General features: G+C 48.3%; 1 protein-coding gene across 1 annotated transcript; it reads right to left on the bottom strand.

Moving 5' to 3' along the window:
* Positions 1 to 718: 718 nt before the first annotated feature.
* GALR1 (galanin receptor 1) lies at positions 719 to 12520 on the bottom strand. Its single transcript, XM_036823795.1, has 3 exons — positions 11855 to 12520; positions 7573 to 7638; positions 719 to 1036 (listed from the first exon to the last, which is right to left on the bottom strand). Exons 1-3 carry the CDS (start codon positions 12518 to 12520, stop codon positions 719 to 721), a joined length of 1050 nt encoding a protein of 349 aa, XP_036679690.1.
* Positions 12521 to 18428: the final 5908 nt, after the last annotated feature.

The raw sequence follows: 18428 nt of genomic DNA, 5'->3' as shown, positions 1-18428 counted from the left end.
AAGTTCACAGGATAGCTTTTAATTGACATCCCAATGGCTGACACCCAGGGTCATGGCCACAACACCTGCTGTCCTCCTGAGATAAACTTAATGGACCTCATGATCGCAGACAGATGCAGCACAACTCAGAAGCCCTGTACACTATTTACAACTGGGAGCAAATGTGACATGTGCACTAAACTTATTTCCATCAGATAGCAGTGTCTCAATATAAATGGTCGCAAAAATGAAACTCAGGGAACACTTTCATGTGTCCACGATCGTATTTTAAAACACACAGTTTTAATATTACCCCTTATCTTAAAATTGAAGAACTAAAGCATAAACACGTTTTCTAAATAAATTTGCTTCAAAATGTAGATCACAAATATTCCTGACCATCTTTCTAGGTCCTTATTCCTTATCCTATGAAGAATTGAGCAAATCTAGGGAATTCTATTAAACTTTCATTTCTTAAGAGGTATAAAACTATTTTATGCTCTTTTGCTTATGGAGTAGAATTTAGAAATAAAATAAAATTTAGAAATAATCTTCACTAGACCTAGGGATTTTCCAGGTAGATCAAAGTACTTTTTAAACACAAGTGGAATTTAACTCATACAATATGAATTGTTGTTAAGGTAACGAGTTGCTGCCTTGCTTAACACCTCATTGTATTTTTTTATGTGTCTAGTCCACAAGTATGAAAACGCCGCATGAAGAACACGCTGATCTTTTTTCACACGTGAGTGCAATTGGTTGATGGCGGGGTGTCTATTCGACTTTTATTTTCTTTAGTGTCATTAAGAGGTGACTTATTGCGAACGTGGCACTTGAACACCTGCTTATAAGCCTTCCTGAAATTTTCAGAGAGAAACGCGTAAATGATGGGATTCACGGAGGAATTACTGTACGCCAGGCAGTGGGCGGTGATCCGGAAGAGGAAGGAGGTGGGTGTCAGTGGGAAGACCCCAAACTCAGCCCAGAGGTGGATGACGTGGTGTGGCAGCCAGGAGACCCCGAAAACCACGACCACCACCAGCACCGTCTGCGCGGTCTAGAAGGAAAAGAAAGGCAATGCATCGATTACAGCACGAAAGGAACCCAGCATTTTACAGCACGCCCTGCGAGAATTTTCTGTGTATTTTCACAGGATCAAGTAAGTACTAAATCTGCCTTAGGTGTTAACCTTCGCTTCGTGCAGCAGTTTTGTTCAAAACTTCCCCGGGACCGGTCTTGACCCTCCATAGGGAATAATCCTAGCAGGTATGTGAAACGCATGTGGATACCAGGAAGCGTGCTTTGAGCCATGGCAACAGGAACACACAGATTGAACACGGTAACTTTACACCCCGCTGCACGGCACACAGTGGGACTGAGCCCAGGGAGGCAGCTCGGCTGAGCTCGCGAACGCTGCTCCCAAGAGCTGCCTCAACGGACAAGAAGAGATGTTTAGTTCACCTTGTTGAACTTGGACACACTTAGAGACCCCAACACATGCAGTGGGTCCAGAGGGCCATTTCAGGGCCTGTCTCCCTGTTTGCTCGTGTCTCAACCCTTCCCTGCCGCTCCTAAATCTGAAACACCTAGAAATCAGAGGCAGGGTCCACACGCGTCCTTTGAGATTTCTGCCGAGCAGATGATGGAGACGACCTTCCCCGAGCAATAACCTCGGCACGAGAGGAGCCTTCCCTCCCGTGCGCCGCGCGTGCGCCCCCGTTTCCCCGCTGCATCTGTTCTGAGTGCCCGCCATGGGCTGAAACCTAAAGGGCTGGGATTAAGTCTTGGGACACTTTTCCTGTGTTCCATCACCACCAAATCAGGACACGTTGAAAAGCTAACCGTGCAACTAACTGAAAACTCCATCTCTAGGGATTCGAACAAAAGACGGTGGGCTATTAACATTTTTTAAACTATAAAATAGAAAGCCATCAGCTGGTTTCTTCCTTAAAAGGTTGTAAGCTGGGCTCAACCGCCTGACGGCAGAACCAGGGCTGGGTGGGGGGCACCGATCCGGGCAGACCGCATCATGATCCGCGGTGCAGATGAGGAAACTGAGACCTAGCCTGGCTAGGACAGTGCCTGGTGCCCCCCGGCGGGATGCAGAGTTACAGCTGGAGGCCGGTCTATGTGATCCCAAACCGTGCTCTGAACAGCTGGCGCTCAGGGAGAGAACATCCCACAAGATCTACCCGGTAACGGCAGCCGCATCCCTGTGTCTGAGCACCCAGGGCTGTCTGGACCGCGGAGCCTTAGGGCAGGTCTGTGGGCTCAGTCCTGTAACTGAATCACAGGGGGGGCGTTTGCCGGCTCCCTGCCCTGCTCCAGCGCCCATCCCCCTCCATTCTCTTCTAGGGCGTTTGCTCCTCGAAGGTGAAAGGAATATTAAGGGCAGGAGAGACAGAGATGCTTTCAGTCTCTCCCCTGAGGTTGGGAATCCGGTAGCCTCTCTTCCTCCTCAGATCAAGCCCAGGCTGTGATGCTCTAAAACACCATGTTGAACATGCAGAGCGGAAACGTGACCACCTGAAGCCCTGGTAGTCAGGACGCCTCCCAGAGCAGGAGAGCGTGGGTGCCCCTCGTCCCCTCCCAGCCACGGCCCTAAATCGACTGTAAGCCCTACCTGGTGGTCCCCTGTCCACCTTCCCCTCTACAGAGACTGGGATCTCGACTGGGGTCCACGAGTGTGTGTGGGGGGAGGTTGAGGGGCAGGAGAGAGAAAGAAGGAAGGAGGCTTCTTTCTCCTACAACCTCGCAGGGTGGAGCAAAGTGATTCCACAACTAGGAAACCACTGGGGACCCACACGTTCTTCCCCGGGAGAAGCTCAGACCCCGGCCCCGCAGGAACGTTCCCACAAGACAAAATGACTTTCCTATTACTTCCCATGAACTAGAATCCTGCTGTTAAGGACAACAACGTCCCGAACGTAAGGACTAAGACTCCTCCAGGAGGGACACGACGTAGCAGACTGACTCGGAGAAGAAGTCTGTCCAAGAGACGGGCTGGAAGCCGGGAAACCCGGGCAGAAATGGGAGAGGAGATGTTCAGACCGCAGGCCGAGGTCAAGGCACACGCGGTGGTCAGGGGGGCTGGAGATGAGAGCCAAGCTCACCATCAGAAGGTGCACGGATCGTGCAAAAGCCGAGGACCGACATCAGCCATAAACGGGTTAACGACCTGTGAAAAATGATGTCACCTCCCTGGGCTTCACTGTCCTGGTCTGTGAAGAGGGTGACCCAACCTGATGATTCCCTGACTGGGCCTGGTCCATTTCAACACTTCAAACAACTCAGGTACAAACCTGATGACAGGTTTTTACAGGGTGGCAGGTATACCGATTGAAGCCACCGACCACATGACACACAAAGCAAACAAGCAATCTGCTCACATATATTAAGGGACTGTCTGCTATCAATCTGTTTATCCATTAGTGTGTGGGATACATTCCCAGATGATTTAATAAAAAGCATCTAGACGTAATTACACCTACAAATAGAACAGAACACATCATCTGTTCTTTCTAAGACAATAAGAAGATCTCTGTGCTTCACAAAATACTCTCTGGATATTCTGTTGCATTGCTCCTTTTAGGAAGTTCTTACTAAGTACCAAGCTTAGGGCAGAAATATACCCCGGCAGCTTATTGATAAGAGCCATATTGTATCTTTGCAACATTGTAGGGCAATGGGCAGTATGGTATGTTTTCTGTGGGGTGTTTGTTACTGTCTGTTTAGCCAAGTCCATTCAAAATCTACCTTTTATTTTTAGCAGTTCCACTGGTCTTTTCAGAACCACGAACGAGGTTCTTTTTCTTGGTCTACCTGTAGCTTTGAAAAGTGACCGGATTCCAATTACAATATAAATCAGGAAAGAATACTCAATCGGTACTTATATAAACTCTATCATCTATCGAAGCCTGTTCCCAAAAGAGTTTACTAGAATGTTCGTGCTCCCAGCTTAGTGTCAGCAAGGGTTCACTATTTATTTTCTGCCTGTTTCACAGGTATTCAGCCCGTCAGAGACGTGGGCGCCCTGCACACGGGCCCTGGCGCTCAGCCCCACGGGCGTCCACACGGCCACGGCGTCACGTTAGGCGAGCACATCCCTGCGTGTAGGCAGAGGCGGTACATGGCTTCTTCCTCTGTCTCCTTTGCAGCAGAGGCTTGCTGCAGATGCCTCTGGGTCCAGGGAACTGGGAAGACATGGGAGGGATTGCAGGAAAGAAGTCCACACTGCAGAACGGGGCCTGCAGCTACCACTGCTTCCAACACCCGACTCAGAAAGCAGGCGCCTGGAATACGCCAGCTCCAGGTCAAGACCCGGTCAAAATAAGGCGTTGTACTAACAACCACAAACCCGGCTTTCCAGCAGATCAGCGAGCCATCATCATGCAGGGCAGAGCTTTGCGAAAACTCTGGTATCTAGGTCTCGTGCCCGATGGCTCTGCTTCCATAGGTCACGGGGATTAGGTAGCTGCCCAGGAACCTGCCTTTCTAAACATCTCAATCGGGTGTTGGAAGAACCGGTGAAGAATTCCACAAAAGCCACAACAAAAGCAAATCATCTCACCCAACCCAAGTGAAAGGCTAAAGTATTTCCTCAATGTTGACAGCGCCTAGGCTGACCCACACGTCTCCTCGGAAAGATTCGCAAAAGCTGCTTCCTCTCTTCTCCTTTGAAATGTCAGCAGGTAAGGAGACAAGTCCCCTCTGTGGGGAATGAGGCTGTTTTCATTTCTTACAGTATCACTGGCCTCAATCACAGATGGATGTGCACCCGATGCACCTCATACTTTCCCCATGTGTCCGTGCAGAGTACGGAAGCACCGTATCATCGTTCGATAGAGAAGAAGTCATCATTTAAGGTCATGTGCTAAATCTCTATACTAATTCCTATACTTGAGGTTGGGCGCTTTATTAGCCTGCCTTCTTTTTACTCCTCACTCTGAAAGTATCTGGAAAATACTAATTTCTCCTCCTCCTCTGAGATGCTCCTTTTCAAGCCATCTGAGACATCTGTTTTTTTTTCTTCAAAGAATTTTATTCATAATCCGTCTAATGGAGCTTGGCAGAGAAGAAAAAAGTGACTAAAAGATGAGAGTGATGAAAAACATTTTGTAAATTGTATAAATGACAGCCAAAAAGCTTGCTGAATTACTTCAAGCCAGAAGGGGGAAAAAAAGAACAGCTGTTGAAAGAACCTCGTGGTTGAGAAGGTACCAAAAGGGCCTCGCATCTACTTCCTTATTAGAAGAAACCATCCGGTGGGGAGGTCTATCCCACTGGGAAGTCTTCTGGAAATTGTTTAAGAATCTCGTTTTAGTATCTAATCAGCTTTGTGCCAGAAAACGTTTCTTTATGTCCAGTAGAGCCTGGCATTAATCAAGCACAGGGCTCTGTACTATGATTACTACTATTTTGGCAACGGAAATCACACTCTTCATTTGTATTTCCCTCCAAACATGCAGGATAACTGTTCGGCACGTTTGTGATGAAAGACCTAACTCTCTGCCCCGTGAGCGCTCCCAGCCTTAACACTAAGGGGTCCCTATGTGGGTGGATACAGCACAGAGGAAGGCACCCTACTCAGCCACTGAGACGGGAGCTGGAAACGGGCACAGCTGAAACGAATGAACTATCAAAATCTTATCACATCACCCCGTCATCCGCCAGCAACTGAACGTGTATACACGCCAGGAACGCTCTTCTGTGCGAAGACCCGGGGCAGTGTCACCATGAGCCAGTCCAGTCTCCGCCTTCAGGGCTGACAGTCAAGCTGGCTTTCCATCCTGGACCCTCCGCTCTTCTTCCTGGGTCTCCCGTCTCCCTGTCCTCCTTCTCCTCTCTCTCTCCCATTCCCTCTTCCTACCCCACCCCTGCACCTGTGTGCTATCCCTTGCCCAGACAGAGGTGCGCACACACACACACACACACACACACACACACACGCCCCAGCACCACACTCTATTTGTTCTGTGCAAACAAAGAGGCAATTAAATATACCAAAAGAGATCTGCCATCTGTTCAGTGGTTATTAAGGGTCAGAGGTTGAGAGCATGGAAGAGAAAAGCTTCCCTCCTCCAAATGCTGAGAACTTCTCCCATGGTAAGAATTACATTTACACATATGTATATAATATATACCCACACATATATATGTACACACACACGCACCCCCATACACACACGTATACACATAAAACCAAACGATGTAAATGTTAAACTAATCACTAATCTTTAGATCTTTTTACTGTAAAACAGAAGCTTTTCTAATCATTTCTTCCAAGATCTATTTTCATTCTTTTAATCACTTTTCCTCCTCTGGAACCTCCACAATTTCTCTCCAGTAGTTTTCAAGTATAGAGACTAAAACTAACTGTAGCATGCAAATAAGATCCAGCCAATGCTAAAGAAAAGTTTCATTTCCTTCCTGTCAAGAGGCAGAAAATCTTTGGCATCAATCATAAGCAGGTACCACGTTCCAAGGGCATAACCTCTGAGGAAGTTCAGCAAGCCCCCTCCCTCCCCGAGGGTGTTAACCTCTTCAAATACAAGCTAAATTTTGTGCTTTTTAACCAACTGTCTGCCATTTCTTTTCACGGACTCCGAGAACAGGTGTGTTTTTAGCCACATTATTGTTTATAAACAAGGAAAAGTCAGGAAGAGCTGTACTTTATTTATGCAGAAGTTTTTAAAGCAAATATGATTAAACTATAATTTCTGCAAATTATGTGTCCTTGATCATAATAAATATTTAGAAGGAAAAACAAGGAATTTTAAGATGTTATGAGTAATATTTGCGTGTAAAGATGTCTGGTTATAATCTCCTCCTCCCTAATCATATGGTCTAATAATCTCATCAACTTTCATTCTACTTTCTAAAAATCAGAGATGATATAGATATTATCTGAATAAGAGGTAAACTAATCCTGATTTGTAAAATAGTTTTTCCTCAAAATGTGAAGTGTGATAAACTGCAGGATGTTAGATGCTGTGATACTCTTCAGGAGAAGCTTCTGGAATTCAGAATTCACGGGATGAGAAAGACGATTAAAAATGGGCTGAATTCCCCTGAGGCCCCTCCCATCTTTAGTTCTCTCCCCTTGGGGCCAAAGTCAGCACAAGTCTGGGAGGAAGAGAGAAGAACAGTGCGTCTGCTTCTGAGGCTTCAGGGAGAGACTGTAACAACACTCTCTCGAAAGATTATTAAGACAGGGCCTTCTGGAATCACATCAGAGGTGGTAAATACACAATAAAATGACTGTACTTTCACGCAAAGTCTGGATCCAGCCACTCGACACTCTGTCCCAACCAACCTAGAACATACCTTCTCAAGAGGCTCAGAATCCAGAAAATACAGCTTTCCTCCCCTCCCGAGACTTGCATCCACGTTTTCGTGCAGCACGATCACCTGGCCACCTTGAACAGCCGACTTCCCATTTCTACCCTCTGCCTAATGGTAAGAGGCTCATTTCAAATCTCTGTACCCAGGAACCAAAATGTCACAGGCATTGGGTGGATGCAAGCAGAGCTAAGAGTATACAAAAACTGAGCTCTAGAAACGGCGCATAGGCTGTAAACCCATGAATATTACCTTTTTCTTCGATGCCTCTGACTTCTTTGACACGTTCTTCAACTTTTTATGCAAATGATTAAGGACCTGAAAAACACAGACTAATAAAATCGGTTTGTCTCAGACCCCACAAATCACTGTCCGTTTTGCATCGACACTTCTTGACGTTCTGAAATGGGACCACCATCATTTACAACGTCATTCAAGCTGAAATTCACATGAGGTGGTGGAGTAACGATGACTAAGAATTGCCAAGGACACCTGTTCCTCTAACCCTGAGGGGCGCCCAGGTGCCATCTGCGGCCGGAGCACCTGCTGGCAGAGAGTTCTGGTGCAGGGAGCTCTGCGGTTTCGTCCAGAAAGAGCCACACCGCTACCCACATGTGCATCCTTGTTGGTCTCACTTCCACGTTGGTTTCCCCCAAGACTCTACATTTTAACAATCCCCAGGTCCCTGCCGTATGTTAAATCCTAGATACATGTAAAAACTACAGACTGCCCTCCAGCATCACTGATGACCGGCAGACCATTCAGCAAGGTTCTACAATTAATGTCCCATCAGGAAGGCTTCCAGGGAGACACTGGTTTCCTTCCTTAGAGAAACTAGCTTTGTCTTCTCTCGCCAGTGTAATGCTCAGGAGAAATGATGTGAGTCACTTTGGTTCTATGTAAGAATTTACAACATAAGCTATACAGCAGGGCCAAGACGGCTGTACATATGCCACACTGGTGTTGAGTTCTTTCTTATGCCCCATCTGAGTGAAAAATCTAAGGAAAATTAGCTCTGGGTGACTAAGGGCTTTAGACTGTCCATCCGTCACTCAATGAGTCTCTGCAAAAACTGGAAGCAGTGTTCCAGCCACCTCTCTGTCCCCCTGAAGCACAGCAGCACGGAGGTAATTTAACGGAACTGGACTTATTGTGAAAGCCTGCTCCGTTCGGCTGGATGCAGCCCTTCTGGAGGGCCCTTCCCTGATTGTGAAGCCACGGGACTTATTCACCCCCTCGGGATTCCTATGCAGGTCAAGCAGCCATCGTGGGGGGCGTGAATTTCCGACTCCAAATTCCCAGCTCTGCTGAGATACTCCTCACCTCCTACAGGGGCTTAGCGTCTCTACAAGACAAGCCTTTCACCTGCTACAGGGACATTTGGGATCACGCTCAACGCCTTAACAATGGGTTAGTTTACTGTCCTGCCAACAGAAACTGGGGTATAAAAAATCAAATCTAGGGCAAAGATAGAAGAGAGGCTTTGGCAGGAACAAATGAGGAGAACTTTCAAGGGGAAGGAAAGGGCTGGACAGGACCCTGCCTGGAGAGGACCGGCCTGGCGAGGTTCTTTGGGGACAGCCTTCCCAGAAGACCACAGGAGGACACTGGTCACCGAAAGCAAGGGACAAGAGGAGACGCAGCAAAACAAAATCAGAGAGGGCCACCTGGAGAGGACTCCATACGGAAAAGTCAAACGTTACCTGCCTCATAACACTACCCCGGGGGTTACTCATTCCTTTCACAAACTCGGGGGGATCACGTCTCGGTAACTGCAAAACGCCTAAGGAATGTTGCTGAGTGGTCAATGGAGAAAACACCCAAGTATGTTCCTCTTTGCTCTGTTTCACTTCGAGAGCCCACACTATGAACCCTCATTGATAAACTGTGATGCAACCCAATGAAGGACTTGTCACCAAAGGAGAAAAACGTGGGTTGCACGATGGGTTATGATTACATTTCTTTGGAAGATGATGACCATGGCATGGTGGCATTTCTCCGTCATTCTGTACATTTAGGAGTATGTGCAGGAAACCCCACACTCAAACCTGAGCCAAGGTCATCCTGGGTGTCGGATGTCTCTGGGGATGTGGGGGAACTTGGCAGGTGGGCAGGCCGAGAGGTCATCTTCATGTCAGGCCAAGGAGGGTCCAGGACAAGCATGCCCTCTGAGGGAAGAGAGTAAGGTACCAGCGCTGGACAAGAGCAGCTCCAGGGCAGCAGAGGGAGGCCCGGAGTCACCCCCCAGCCCATTCATTCTGTTTCCCAAGGAGTGTCAGTTGCAAAGGACCTTCCACTAAATACTCGTAAGTGCAGAAGTCAAGTCTGGAATGCAATTCCTTTGTTTAGTTTATAGAAAATTCTGATTTTAGATGCCTTTTGATCTTTGTGATTTTTCACAGTGACAAGCAGACCTGGGCCTTGGGGAAATAATCAGTCCTGAATGTAACATTTAAGGAGCAAAATCCTTCAGTGCATAGCAGACACTTAATGACTGAACCAAAGGAAAGCAACTGGAGGTCATTACTCCCACTTTTTCAAGCCCTGGAATGAATATGCAAATATTACCTTGAATTCCAAAGAAATTTCCAGTTATGCTTAAAAGCAAACTATTTCCATATAAAAAATATCCCAATGATCGTGTATTTTTTGAATTTTTGAAAAATTTTAAATTTTGCCCTATGTGTGACTTGTATAAATTCTCAAATGACAGAAATGTAACCTAATTTATTCCTAGACATTTACCTTGTTGTTTCCATTAAGAAGACCTGAATTATGTTCCCCAAAGACTTTCGGGAAATGAAGGAAGAATATGCTTCAAGTCTAATCCGTGTCAGGATGAATGAAGAAGCAAATATTGTAAGAATCCTCTAGTCCCAAGGTCCATGCCCTACAGGCCCTCAGCAATTGCCCCTCTCTTGGGGGACCGGGAATTCCTGCACTGAAATCCTCCCTGAACCCTTTACCAGCTTCATAATCTGGGTCAGCTGCTTCACTCCTCCAGAACCCTCTTTCCTTATCAATAAAATATGCACAATGGCTCCAACCCACTGGGTGGCCTGCAGATTAAGTGAGATAGCGCACACTGGAGACCACTGGGCTGTGCAAACCAAGCTTTGATTTGCATTTGCAGAAGATGAAATGAATAAAACAGCCATTTACCGAAGAGCTAAGCTGCAGTGATCTCCCAATTTCCCCGTCTTTACTGCATCTCTTTATATATAACCCTTTGATGCAGGACATTCTTTCAGATCACATCCAGAAATATTACCATTCAAAACAGACATAACAAAAAAAAAAAACAGACATAACTCAACACACGTGACATGAGGGGAGGGGACAGACAAAACCAGGTGGCTTATAGTCAAGATTTCTGCTGGGGGAAAAAAAACACAAAAAACTCTATGAATTGAATATAAGAAATGACTGCTGTTCTACCTCATCTGATTATTCAGAGTCCTAGAGTCCCGGCCTTATGAGAAATAGAATGAGAGATACGGAGAGAGAGATGAAGATAAAATTGTGGAAATTTCAGAATGTGTTTACAGCAGTATTTTTCCCATGGTGATGGGTCTGGGGAGGGTGTGTCAGGGAGAGCGGAGCTCACCCCGTGAATCACGTCTCATGACTAGCCGGCATATACTTTTACTCCAGTATAAACAAGACTTTGAGATCAGTATAAAATCTTCAGACTCATGTGTTATTAATGAAAGAGAAGGTGATTGTGCTGAGCTACGAGGGGGAGGCTTGCACCGGCAAGGTAACAGCCATTTTCCCAATAAGGAGGTGCCGGGGTAGGGGACCAGAGGTGTGTCAACAGTGTGTCTCTCAGCGGTAGGGCTTTTGACCTGCCACCTGAGTCACTTCATATTCCTTACCCCTTCCTAAAAGGACTGAAACGGGGAAACAGCAGCTGGAAGCCCATCCATCCCAAGTTCTCTGGAGACTCCCTCAAGACTCCGTGAAGAAATACTGTCTAACCGCTTGGATTTGTAACGCCCAACTTGTGTATAAGACGAAAGTCAAAGCTCTGTCGCCAGAAGCAGCGGCTTCACAGAGCCGGTCCCCGCCCGCCCCCCAACCCCGTGCACCCCGCGGGCAGGGAAATCTCCCCATCGGGCCCTGCGGAGGGGCGCGGACCCTCCCCCCGGCAAAGGCGTGCGCTCAGGAGGATGGAGCGCTCGCCGTGACCCTGCGGCCACGTGGGGTGGTCCTCGCGCGGCCTGAAGGGGCGGCGCCGCTTTCACCTACTGAGAAGTGGGCGTTGACGCCGCCTTCCGCCGGGACAACCTCAGGGCCCCGGGCCGGGGCGAGAGGACGGACGCCCGGAAAGTGGACCTGCAAACTTTCCTTGGCGTTGCCCAAACTCCGAGTAACTTCCGCGCAACGTCAAACCCGCGAGCCCAAGCCGAGGCCGGGGGAGTAGGAATGGGGGCACCGCGCGGTCCCCGCAGAAAACTCTGGGGAATGAGGGCAAAGGAGCGGGGCCGCTGCGGGTCCCGGGGAGGGGTCCCTCGGACCGCCCCGCGCCCACCTTGGCGTAGCAGAAGCAGATGAGCAGGAGGGGCAGCAGGTAGCCGAGGACGAAGGTGCACACCACGTAGGCCTTCTTGTGGCGCTGGCTGGACCACTGTTCCCAGCAGAAGGTCTGGTTGCTGACGTCCCGGTGGAAGAGGCGCTGGTGGTAGGCCACCGGCGAGGCCATGGCGATGGACAGCGCCCAGATGAGGCCCACGCCCAGCAGCGCGTTGCGGGACACCCGCAGGGCGGAGGAGCGCCGCGAGTGCACGATGGCCACGTAGCGGTCCACCGACATCGCGGCCAGGGTGAAGATGCTGACCAGCATGGACACGGTGAAGAAGTAGTGGACGAACTTGCAGATGAAGGCGCCCAGCACCCAGGTGGGCAGGGCGTACACCGTGGCCTGGAAGGGGATGCAGAAGAGCAGGTAGGCCAGGTCGGCGATGCTCAGGTTGAGGATGAACAGGTTAGTGGTGCTGCGCGGCTTCCCCGACTTGCTGCGCGCCAGCACCGTGATCACCAGGCTGTTGCCCAGCACGCCGAGCGCGAAGATCAGGCCGAACACCACCAGCGTGATGAAGTTCTCCACGCCGATGCCGAAAAGAGGCCTGGGCTCCGGGGCGGGGGGCTCGGGCCCGCTCGCGTTCCCCTCACTGAGGTTCCCGGCCGCCAGCTCCATGGCGCGCGGGGGGCGCCCGGGTCGCGCCGGCGAAGGGTGCTGGCCGGGGAGGGAAGGCGCGGCGGGGCGCCGGGGGACCCAGCCCCTGGCACGCAGAGCGCGAGTTTCTGAGGCTGAGCCTCCCTGATGGGCACGCGCCCGGGCGCCCGTGCCTAGTGGCACCGTCTTTTTGGACGGGGCCGCCCGAGAGAGGACACGGACCGGAGCCGGAGCTGGACCTTCCCGGACCGGGGCGGTTGTCCGGAGAACGCAGGGCTCCCCGTGTCCAGGCACCACCGCCCGCTGATCCGCCCGAACCCGCGAGGAGGGACCTGCCGGTGCAGCCCTGCGGGGGGAGAGAGCCCTCTCCGCGCCTTACCGACTCCGAGCCCCTGCAGGTCGTCTCGCACGTCCCGGGAGTGGCTGCGGGGTGCACCTGTTGCTCTGAGCCGCTCCCTTCCCGCGGCGCTCCGGGGACACAGCCGCGCGCGCGGCCACGTACCGCGCGGTTCGTGGAGAGGGCTCCCCTCGCCTCCCAGCCGGCCGGCGCCTCTCTCCCCTCGCGGTTTCTGGTCAAACGGGAGAGCGCTCTGCGCCTTTGCGGGCATTGGCCGGGGGCCACTCCGTCGCCACTGAGACGTAGGCAGGACTCAGCCCCGCGGAAATCCGCGCCCGCCGGGGGCCTCCCCGCGCGGAGAGACCGGACGAATCCCAATGGGATGGGTCGCCGCCCACCTCCTCGCCACGATCGGCCGCGCGCGCTCTCCTCCGCGCGGCGCGGACCTGCCTGCGTCCAGCGAAGGCGACCAACGCCGCGTGCAGCCCCGGCCCCGGCAAGGGAAGCTGAGCGCGCTCCGTGCGCGCCGGGCGGGGAGGCGGCGGCGCGCAGGCCTCGGTATCCGTCAGCGCCGTTCATCCTCGCCCTCCCTGCCCCAGGAATAAAGCCCAAGAAGTCGGTGATTGGCCCTGAGGCAACCTGGAGTTTTTGTAAAGTCCCTAATCCCAACCGCCCCTCCCTGCCCGCTGCTGGGGAGCAAATAAGCAGGAAAGAAAAACTAGTGGCCTGTTTGAGTTTTCTTGATAAATGTGGATAAGATGAAAGGGGAAGGTGTCGTGCTTACATCGTCCAACTTTAGATCGGTTTTGCCTTATGTTACTCATCTGAGTGACATAAACAGAAGACGTGAAATTTTCGTGAAGTGAAAAGAACACGTTTAATACCACTGTTGTAAAATGTGGATCCGCCCCCCCCCCCCAAAAAAGAGATGTTTAAGTGTACAGTAGCAGTGTTAGTAAACATTATCCTTGTTTATAATCTTGCTGGTTCACAACTAGAGAGGTGAAATTGATTCCTTTATTTGCAGTGTTTATATGATTTGTCCATAAGAATCCTGGTACCTTTCAGCATTCTCCAGATGATGCCTGAGTGTCCATTATGCGCCAGACACAGTGCTTGAGGGCGCTGGGAATACAAAGATGAACGGGATGCAGCGTTCCCTCGGGCAGGTGCTGACTTTGCCTGGGGAAGTCTGGGAAGTAATTAGTATCTTATTTCTCTTTGACTCTAACTTGCTAGTTCTATTCTGCTTCATTTCCAGAAAGATCTTGATGCAGTTCACTGAACACCTACTAGGTACCAAGCACTTTAGTGCATTCATTGTTTCATTTAATACTCACAATTCCCTTGTTATATCCACACACATTTCCCGAGGATGAGATTGAGTTTAAGTAACTGGCTGACCCAAGAACGCCCTTGCCTTCCCTAAGAGGATGCTTGGAAATCTCATTCAATTGTCCTGCCCTTCCGTGTCACTTTTCTTCCCAAGGGGCTCTCTGACCTACACTTTCAGGGTACCCTGTGTTGGACAGCCTGTTGCATCAAAAGTTGTTTGTAATTAAATTTGGGGAAGAGTTTTCTTATTACTATGAACTATTTTCAACATGGAACAGATATGATAAAACTCTATGAAATACTCATGTACCCACCATGCGCTTAGAATAATAAAAGAAATTATCAGTAGACTTGAAACCACTTTTATATATTTCCCCAATCACAACCTCCACCACTGCCCCCGCCCCATCTCCAGGTAACCTAAATGCATCCTCTATCAGTCAGTTATTTATATGTTTATGGCATATGCATATGTTCTTAAATAATATACTGTGGGGTTTTTGCCTTATTTGAATATTATATGGTTAGGATTATATTTCCCTTAAGGTGTACTTTGTCTGTTATTACTGTAGATATACCAACATTCTTTGCATTTCACTGGCCGGTTCTATCTTTTGCAATCTTCCTATGTCCTGTGATTTCCTGATATCTCTTGGATACAGCACATAACTGAATTACTTTAAAATCCAACTTGACAATCTCTAATTTTTTAACTGATGAGTTTAGTCTGCTTACATGTATTGATATCATAAATTATAAGTCTAATCTGTATGCACTTATTTTTAACATTTTATTTTATCCCTCCTATTTGTTTTTTATTTCCATGCTTCTTTCCCCCCTCTTTTTTTGACATCTTGAGGGTTGCATTTGAAGGTGGCTTCTTCCCTGTTTTCGGAAGGGGAAGGAATGTGGTCTGTTTTTATTCTTTTACTAGTTACCCTTGACTGTCTGTTATGTGCCTGAAATTATTTTAGGTTCTGAAAATAGAGCAACGAACAAAGCCAAGCCCCTTATTTCATGGATCTTATCTTTTATTATGGAAAGAAGATATTAAAAATAAATAAAGCTATAATATGCCATATAAATACTGTGAAGGAGGAGAAGGCAGGATAGGATACAGTGACTGGAGAGTGTAATTATACGGCAGTCAGGGAAAGCGGGAACCTGAAGGAGGTAAAGGGGAAAGCCTTTTGTCTTAGTCTGTTTGGGAGGCTATAACAAAATACTATAGACCAGCTGGCTTATAAGCAACAGAAACGTATTTTTCACAGTTCTGGAAACTAGAAGCCCAAGATCCAGGCACCCGCAGAGTCAGTGCTTGCTTCCTGGTTCATAGGTGGGTGCCTTCTTGCTGTGACCCCACATGGAGAAGGTTCAGAGAAATTCTGCGGGGTCTCTTTTATGAAGGCACTCATCTCATTCCTGGGGTTCCACCCTCCTAACCTAACCACCTCCCAAAGTCCTCACCCCCTAATGCCAGCATGCTGGGACTTAGGATTTCAACATATGAACATATGTCATTCAGATCATAGCACCTTTTTCATATTGAGTGTAGAGCATCCTAGTGAGAGGGAAAGCAACCAGGCAGGGACATGCTTGGCATGTTTGAAGGACAAGGAGGCCTGAGTTCCTGGTGTGGAAATAGCTGGGATATTCCTAAGTTGTGATGTCAGGAAAGATGAGCTGGAGAAAGTGGGAACAGATGCTATTGGACCTTGGAGAGCAAGGAGAGAGCCTCAGAATTTATTCTGAGTCAGATGGAAAGCCACTAGGGCACTTCACCCTGCATTTTAGAATGCTTGCTCTGCTTTCTAGAACAGACCACAGAAGAGCTAAGAAAGAGAAAGAAGACCAGCAAAGAAGTTTGCATTAATCTAGACAACGGAAAATACCAAGAGTGGCAAGAAGAGTTCAGATTTGGGATATTTCAAAGGTTGAGTCAGCGAGATGTGTTGGCAGGTAGATTTAAGGTGGGAAAGAAAGAAAGAAAGGATGATTTGCAGGGCCTTAGTCGGACAGGCTGGACGGAAGAACCACCATTTACTGAATTAAGACAGAGTGAAAGGAGAGGGTTTAGAGGTGGGGGAAATCTGTTAAATTTCAGATGTTTATTAGACGTGGGATAGGTTAGTCTCGAGTTACTGGGAGAGATCAGTATCTTAATAATTGATAGAATTTAAAATTAATTGCTGCCATTACCAAACACTAGAAAAAACACAAAGTCTTAAGAGTGTCTTTTAACCTCAGTCACCCTTTCTCCTCCCACCTTGCCATCCTCAGCCCTGGTTGTGCTGTCCAGTATTTCAGTTCTTTGAATTTCCCCCTAATCAGGCATCGTTATGGCTGGATTACACAGCAGTGTTCCTCTCACTTATCCACTTGCCTGCCAATCGCAGTGTCCACCCTCCTGTGTGCTTCTTAGGCCTTTGGGGGAGATCATTTTCCTTCTTCTTAAAGAATTTATTTCAAATTTTCCTTTAGTATGGGTCAACCATAAAAATTGCTCATTTATTTCCAAAACTGTGGTTAGTTCAACCATCAGCCGGTGGTCGACCAGATGGACAGCTCTTGGCTCTCAGTGATTTGAAGACATTATTCAACTTTCCAGAGCTTTTATTTTTGCTCTTGAGAAGTCAGGCCATGCTATCATCATTCCTTTGTAGATAATTTGACTGTTTTCTCAATTTTTAGTATCTTCTCTTTATCTTTGGTGTTTTATAATTTCACTTCGTTGTATTTGATTGTTTTTATTTTCCATCCTTCTTGAGGTTTGTTGAGCTTCTGAGGCTGAGGATTAATATTTTCCATCAATTTTGGAAAATTCTCAGCCATTATCTCTTTAAATATATATATATATTGGCTGCGTTGGGTCTTCGTTGCTGCACACGGGTTTCTCTAGTTGTGGCGAGCAGGGGCTACTCTTTGTTGCGGTAAGCGGGCTTCTCATTGAGGTGGCTTCTCTTGTTGCAGAGCACGGGCTCTAGGCACGCGGGCTTCAGTAGTTTTGACACTCAGGCTCAGTAGTTGTAGCACACAGGCTTAGTTGCTCTGCGGCATGTGGGATTTTCCTGGACCAGGGATCGAACCCGTGTCCCCTGCACTGGCAGGCGGTTTCTTAACCATTGCGCCACCGGGGAAGCCCTCTCTTTAAATATTGACTTTCCCCATTGTTGGCATTCTCGTCCTGGAATTCTGAGAGACACGAGTGAGGCCTTTTCACTCTCTGCCTCAGTGTCTCTTTTTCTTTTTTTTTTTAATTTTATTGAAGTGTAGTTGATTCACAATGTTGTGTTAATTTCTGCTGTACAGCAAAGTGATTCCGTTATACACATATTCTTTTCCATTATGGTTCATCACAGGATGTTGAATATGGTTCCCTGTGCGCTACAGTATCTGCCTCGGTGCCTCTTAATCACTTTTTCATAATTTTAATTCCTTACTCTGGGCCAATTTGTCGGTTTTCCTTGAATTCTACAGCCCCCGTTTCACTGTTCTCTCTTGATCTGTAATAGATTTTTTTTTTTTTCAAGTTCACCAGGACTAGTTTTATTAATTTTTTCTTTCTCATTGCTCATGTTTCTAATGACCTCTCTGATTCCTTCAGGTGTCTTAAATGTGCTGATTTTATGTTCTGGAAATTCTGAAGCCCTTGCAGCCCAATGCTGCTGTGCACTCTTTCCTGGGCACCTGTTCCTGTGGATTCTTCTCAGCTGCTTGTGTAGCATCGTCCTTTCGATTTCTACTTGGGCAGAATGCGTCTGTGGGAATTTTACAAGACGTGAATTAAAAGGAGGACCTTCTTACAAAAGTATTTGCCTTTGCTTCTGCCATTTGCCCCCATGGCTCCATCAACTCGGCGACTTTTTAAGTTAATTTCTCAGCTTGATAAGCCTCAGAACACACGTATGTAAATTCAGACCCCATGGGAGGCGGGTGATGTGGGCTAAGTTCTCAGAGAAGCCCTTTCCTCCCTCCTGGTCCTGAGCCTGGCCCAGTGCTTTCTAGACCTTTCTTCTGGCAGATGGTTTGGCTCCTCCTCTCCCTGTTGGAAGATCACACCACCTGCCTTTACCTTGTGACTGTCTATGCTGCTCTCAGCTACAGAAATGAGTCCCACCCAGTTCCCTCAGGCTTTGGTCCAGGAAACACGTGTGTGCGCCTGGAAGGTTTCCAGAGCTAAAGCTTTCAGCGATGCCAGGGACCCCATTACTTTCACCCAGGACGGCACAGCCCAGACGGGAGGATTTTTTAAACTAA

This window comes from Balaenoptera musculus, chromosome 14 (genome assembly GCF_009873245.2).
Source record: "Balaenoptera musculus isolate JJ_BM4_2016_0621 chromosome 14, mBalMus1.pri.v3, whole genome shotgun sequence".
NCBI lineage: Eukaryota > Metazoa > Chordata > Mammalia > Artiodactyla > Balaenopteridae > Balaenoptera > Balaenoptera musculus.
This window is presented reverse-complemented; position numbering and strand designations above follow the sequence as displayed.

Bases quoted from the DNA above. Each gene is read 5' to 3' on its own strand.
- GALR1 (XM_036823795.1), bottom strand. From the start codon at position 12,520: ATGGAGCTGGCGGCCGGGAACCTCAGTGAGGGGAACGCGAGCGGGCCC. The intron at 7,639-11,854 runs GTGGGCGCGGGG...TGTGTTTTTCAG, and splicing joins TCTGCTTCTGCTACGCCAAG to GTCCTTAATCATTTGCATAA. The intron at 1,037-7,572 runs GTAATATTCATG...TTTTCCTTCTAG, and splicing joins CAGAGGCATCGAAGAAAAAG to ACCGCGCAGACGGTGCTGGT.